General features: G+C 40.2%; 1 protein-coding gene across 3 annotated transcripts in view; it reads right to left on the reverse strand.

Annotated features, from left to right (window-relative positions):
- Positions 1-6,000, reverse strand: part of MAPKAP1 (MAPK associated protein 1) — a 107,807-nt gene that overhangs the window by 23,773 nt on the left and 78,034 nt on the right. For 2 of the 3 annotated variants that reach the window (XM_085300482.1, XM_085300481.1), the window contains exon 8: positions 3,721-3,828. The exons of the other annotated variant lie outside the window; for it this stretch is intronic. In XM_085300482.1, the coding sequence (XP_085156608.1) occupies positions 3,721-3,828 (108 nt within the window). The remainder of the gene's footprint in view (positions 1-3,720; positions 3,829-6,000) is intronic. 3 annotated transcript variants of the gene reach the window in all.

Here is a 6,000-nt window from a genome sequence, read left to right on the forward strand (position 1 = left end):
CAAAACAGGGCTGCTATTTTTGGAGAAGCAGGGTAGAAACCCCCCCCGAGCTGAGCAGGGAAAGAACGGACCGGGGAAGCGCGCGGCTCTGCCCCGCGCTCCCCCGGCCAGGGGAGCCAGAAACGCGGGGCGCAGCTCAGCGCGGCGGCGCTGCGCCTTCCGGCGGGCCGGGCTCCGCCGTGCCGGTGCCGGTGCATCCACCCTGCCTTCGAAGCACGTGTGCAGAGCCAGGGTCAAGGTCTGAGATCTCTGCTGTGGCCACAGCCTGCGGGGCCAGAGCAGCACCCCGCCTCCCAGGTGAAACCAGGATACGCTGTAAGGCTGAAGTTGTTCTCGCAGATACTATGTTTTTAAAAGCCTAAAAATCAAGTCAGACAATACGTGGTGCTGGAAGGAGAGGATCCTACACAGGCGCACGTATTCTGCGCAGCCACGTCCTTGTTTATCCAACTCATACAGTCTCTCCCGTCCCCTTCCTAACACAGTTATGCCAGAGTTAAATTGTTCTTCATCTCTCTGCTTAAATTGCTTGTGCAGCCCAACTACACAAGAAGTGAAAACACAGCTTGCTACTTTGAAAAAGGCTGAGTGGTGTCTTCTGCCTGCAGAGGCTGAATAAAAACCAAAAATTATTTCAAGGGCCACACAGTTCTACACTTGAAAATAGCTACCTCACTACGGCGTGCTAGAAGTTACAGTCATGGAAATAATTTTCAGTCTCTAGGTTTGATGGCCATTGAGAAAATTCACACATTTCTCAGTCTGGAAGCAATAACTGAAGCTGTTTACTTTTTAGTTTTTTTGTTTTGTTTTTTAACCAGGTTCAGTATAGAGGTAGTATCTTTGTCCATATACTCAAAGTACTGTGAAAGAGAGAGCTGCATTTGTAACTCTGCCGACTCTCCTAACATCAGATCCTGATTTTCAAATGTTGAAAGAGACAAACAGTCCAGAACACGGGGCACGTGAAGCATGAGTCTGAAAATAAACTACAAAGCTAAAGCAAGGAGGCTTATCCAAAAGAGACTTCTGTAAGCTTTTGGAGACATATAAAAACGACACGCTAACAGTATCAAAGGTAATACAGAAATATCATACATAATATGGTTTCCTAAAATATTTAAGAAAATAGATATTCAAGAATCTGAGCCTGTATTTCCTGAATAGAACAACAAAATATAAAGTTAACTGCATTGCAAAAATGCCCCCTTATTACTTTAATGTACTAGTATATTGCTTAATGAAAGTTCTTAATTGTAATTCAATTAATTACATACACAGAGTCCCCAATTACATTTTCCAATAAGACATTGGCTTTGGTACAGGTCTAAAGGCACTAAACCAATTTTAATATATTAAGACCAATTTCCCTTGAATACTAATTACTACCTAACGATAAAATGAGAAAGAACTTTCCAGAACTAAGATGGTAAGAATAAAACTAAATTAGCCATGAACAGTTTGCTACTTCACATAAAAGCATTTTACATGACAAAGTGCAGGCTTTTAGTTTAAAGATAAATCTTACAGTGAGTTAAAAAGTTCTAAATACTTGAAACAGTTTATTAGTTTGAATACTATTAGTAAATGTTGGCTAAATAGAGGATTTCTCCATATGTATTTCTTAGTAATGAAAAGTTTTTTGTTTCATTTAATACATTGAAATATAAACTTTGTATCTCCCCAGAAGAAACTGGCAGTTATTTTACTAGCAGCTGTTTGGCATATATCATATCTATATGAATATGAGACTATAAAGAACACATTTCAAAATAATAGCTGTTACAACAAATTTTTTTCCTGCCTGGGATATCTATGCTAAAAGTATTTTAAAAAAGACAAAACACACAAAATGACCATATCTTTTTGATGTTACGATTTTCAAGTTATTTCTATTCTATTTCATCCCCTAAAAGATAGCTCCTTAAGCACTACAAAGTCCAGTTGCTCAGTGTGTATTGGGGGGAACCTGCCCCATGTACAGTGCATAAATTCTAACTGATGTTAACTTCCTGGGTGTTTCACATACATCCCTGAGCAGGGAAAGAGGAAAATCACATTAAACTTACCCACATCTTGGGGGAGAAATGATAAGCATAAGACTTATCCTGCATCCCTTATYGTAGCTTGGTGTCATTCCAAAGAACATTCAGTAAATGCAAGGCCAAAAAAGTTCAGAATACATGTAAGCATTTATTATTTCGCCTAGGCTACTGCCTACCTTGAACAAACTAAAACAGTGATCTGCTTTTGAATTCTACAACATACCTGGTTTGTCTTCACTTTCACGTTTTCCAAGATTTGGGYGGCAAATAAAAGTGCTTGTATTTTGTTCTTTTTGCTCTTTGTAATTGAAATACGCAAAACTTGCAGAAGCATGACTACTATTGGTTCAGTAGAAGACTTTCTTATGACTTCAACAAGTACTTCAATCAATACTTAGAAAAACTCCCTGTTTTTTGCAACTTTTTATAGTTTAAAATTTGATACAAAAAGAACAGCTGGGATGATAACCTCAGGAAATTCTGGACTTTGAAAAAGTGTGACTTGAATAGTAAGGTTAAAATTGCTCTATTTCCTCATGTGCAGCATCTCTTCTACTATTTTCTCCTGCAGTTTCAGTTTCTTAGAACCATTGTGTGAAGAAACAAAACAGAAGCATCAAGTGTATTTTGGGAGCAAGTTCCACCCTACAAAGAATGGCAAAACTGTGAGTGTTTATTCTCAGCTCCTGACATACTACTAGAAAGCTCACTGCAGCTCGCTGTGCTTCAACTTCCCTCCTCCTTAAATGGGAGCAAAATGTGTAACTTGCTCCTGGAACTAGGGATTCTTTCAGGGACTCCTCCTTGTCTTTTGAGGATAAAATAAGAAATCCTACAGCTAAATAAACATAAATTGAAGAGTCTAATCTTTGTAAAGAAAGAAAAACGTATGCTTTTTGAAACAGGCTCTTACCATTTTTTGCAGCAAATCCTCTAAGCTTAACCGAGARCATGGGTGCTACTAGTTTTCCTCATCAAATACAATCAAAATTGTGACAGTTGAATTAAAATTAAAATGAAAAAAACAAAACAAAACAGAGAGCATAACTGTTGGAAAGAATGAAGGATGGACCAAAATGGTATGGAGGACACACAAATGTAAGGGAAATTTCTTTTTTGTAAGTTTCAGATAATTTCTTGTAAAGCTATAACTAAGGAAACAATATTAGAATCATTAAACAATAAGAGAATAAAAACACCATAGCATGACTGGCGAGAAAACTAAGTTGTTTTGTACTTTAAAATCATCACTCTGTTCTATTTCTAGCGGCATGGTTAATTTTTGTAAATGCTACCAAAAAATGCAGTTCTTCTAACAGCAATATTGACACGGCAAAATATACTGCAGACCAATCACTTTATTCACTAAATAGTGCCTGCAAAAGAAAAAGCTTCATATTTCATGTGTTTTTCAGGGTTGGTCATAACTTTTCAGAGCAGAATTTAACAGAAAAAGATTAATCAAGAAGTGATAAACAGGATGCAGACTATTTACTAAAAGGTATGAAATTAATCATTTCCCTTTGGAATATTCTTTTGGCACAACTGAAAAGTGCCTCAGGAAAGAGTCTCGTCAAAACTTACTTGCCCAGACAGTACAGTTTGTATTCCAAAATACATAACTTATGTGAGTTTAAGCAGTTTACAAGAGCAAAAGTGAAAAGGGCAAACATACTGTTCTCTCGGACAAGGCAGAATTCCAAAGTGCTCTGGCTCTCCAAGGTACAGTCTAAATCTACGGGGACATTAGGTTCACTCTGCTTCTCCAGCCGATACTGAGGACCTGAAACATAAAGTAACTTGTAAAATTATGTTTTCTAACACGGTGATGGTTTATCACATTCTATCAATGTGAGGATATTTGTACTCCAGAAGCAAAGCACGTAGATGTTTATGTTTTAAAGCTCTTTTCCAAAGGGAAGGATCATGTAATAAAAAGGTGGAGGATGGTCTGCATGAAAACAAAATGTTCCCTTCATCTTTGGCTGGCTAACAAGGCTACGACTACGCTACTGACAAAAAATTCTCATGAACACTTCCATACTACTCCTATATTAAATATCCTGGCCATGTTGTAAGACAGTTGATATTGCTCGCTATAAAAATTTCTACTCAGATCTTGATGCGTGTGTGTATTGCACTATTTGGGCATCTTTTCCAATGTAAAAGAGTATATTGTGCTTGCTCCCCTTTGCTCTGCCCTCTTTACGGCTCTTTATATAATGAAAGTAGGAGTGCCATGAACATCACCCAGCGAGGTATTTGCCTGGGCAGCGAAGGAGTCTCTCCTGCTGCCTGGAAGCGGGAGCAGATTCTGAAGGGAAGGCAGATGTGCTGCTGCACAGCTAAACTGCTCACATCCAGAGATGAAGGGTGATGCTCTGTTTCTCGGAGCGTATTACTCTCCCAGCTTGGGAAAAAAAAAAAAAAAAAAGACTGTTTCTCTAGAGTGAGCTCAACCAAACACACACTTACCCTCCACAGATGTGAAAAAAAATGAGAGAAGTTTAGTTGCCCAGATAAGGTGATTACTGACTTGCTCAGTACATGGCAAGACACAGTGGTGTCTGCACCAGGCACTGAAATAGCTGGGGATGAAAATACGCCCTCTTTTGTAACTTATTTTACTGTATTTTGTCACAAAAATCAGCTCTGTGACATTTGATTTGGCTATTTCTACCTCCACCAACAGTGTGTTTTTAAAAGGCCGTACTCCCAAGGCTCGGGAGCTGGGGAGCTCCTTCAGACACCAGCAGCGGTGGCAGCCCCAGCGTCCGCGGCAGACAGTGCCGCAGACCGATCCGTCAGCAGAGGTGCCCAGGCCCAGGGAGCAGGTCTGATGCTAGACGGCATTCGGTATCGCCCAGCAACTTAGCAGCTGCAGGAAGCACAACGGGTCATCGACAGTCAAATTTGATCTTTTCCCAGAGATAGCTATACCACTAACATTGTATCCGCTGAAAATGAAAGAAATACACTTCATAGAACTGAATCAGTTATAAACATGTACAGATGCTGTTGCTTCAGCTATTTTCAAAGATGTTTGATTTATCTATACATTTTTTTTTTCAAGATTCAGTGTTGATCTCTCTTTTTCTCCAACTTAATCACTAAAGGAAAGATGATAGCCCTTACCAAACCTGACTGCCAACTACAGAAAATGTATTAAGAATGGTTATTATAAAAATAAGGACACAGTCTTTCTTCCTTCTTTTTAAAAGTCTTCTAGTTGAGCAGATCCTTAAACCAGAATAAAAAAAAAAAGTAGTACAATATAAAGTTTCGGGACTGCTATCTTAACAGCATATAGGGCCAGGACACAGAAGAATGAAAAGAGTAACCTAGATAAGCTGAACTACACGTGGGAACTCATCGGTCCCTACGCTAGAGCAACGGGAACGGCTCCCCAGCCCTGCTGCGGGGCGCCGCTGCCCAGCGCGGGCCCGGGGCACGCAGAAAGCCCCCAGCAACCCCTGTCTTCTCCGGGGCACTGACAGAGGCACCCGGCCCGCCAGGCTAAACGAACACCTCAGACATTTTGAGTAATACAAAGCATCTTTAAATAGGTCTTAATGTAACAAACCAGCTAGAACTGAAATAAAGAAATCTATTCCTTCTTTATTAGTATTTAAAATATTTCTGAATGCTTTCCTGATTTTGAATCACGATAGTATATGATGAAATATTTAAAACATAAAAAACCTAAGTATTTTAGCCTCAGATGGCACGCCTAAGAGATGGAATTTGTTAGCCAATTAATTTTAAATTTACTGCAGCAGACTTTCAATTACGGCTTCTCATTTCGTTTCCCCAGAAGTCACGCGAAGAGCAGGCCGCGCTCCGAGCGCGTCCTGCCCCCGYGCTAGGACGTCATTTTTCTGTAAAACGGAGTTTCCTCCTTCCCGGCGACTCCGCGGGCAGCAGCGGGGCCGGCTCCCGGCACGCCGCGGCAGCC

This window comes from Rhea americana, unplaced genomic scaffold (assembly GCF_003343005.1).
Source record: "Rhea americana isolate MKP2758 unplaced genomic scaffold, rheAme1 scaffold_164, whole genome shotgun sequence".
NCBI classification, from domain to species: Eukaryota; Metazoa; Chordata; class Aves; order Rheiformes; family Rheidae; genus Rhea; species Rhea americana.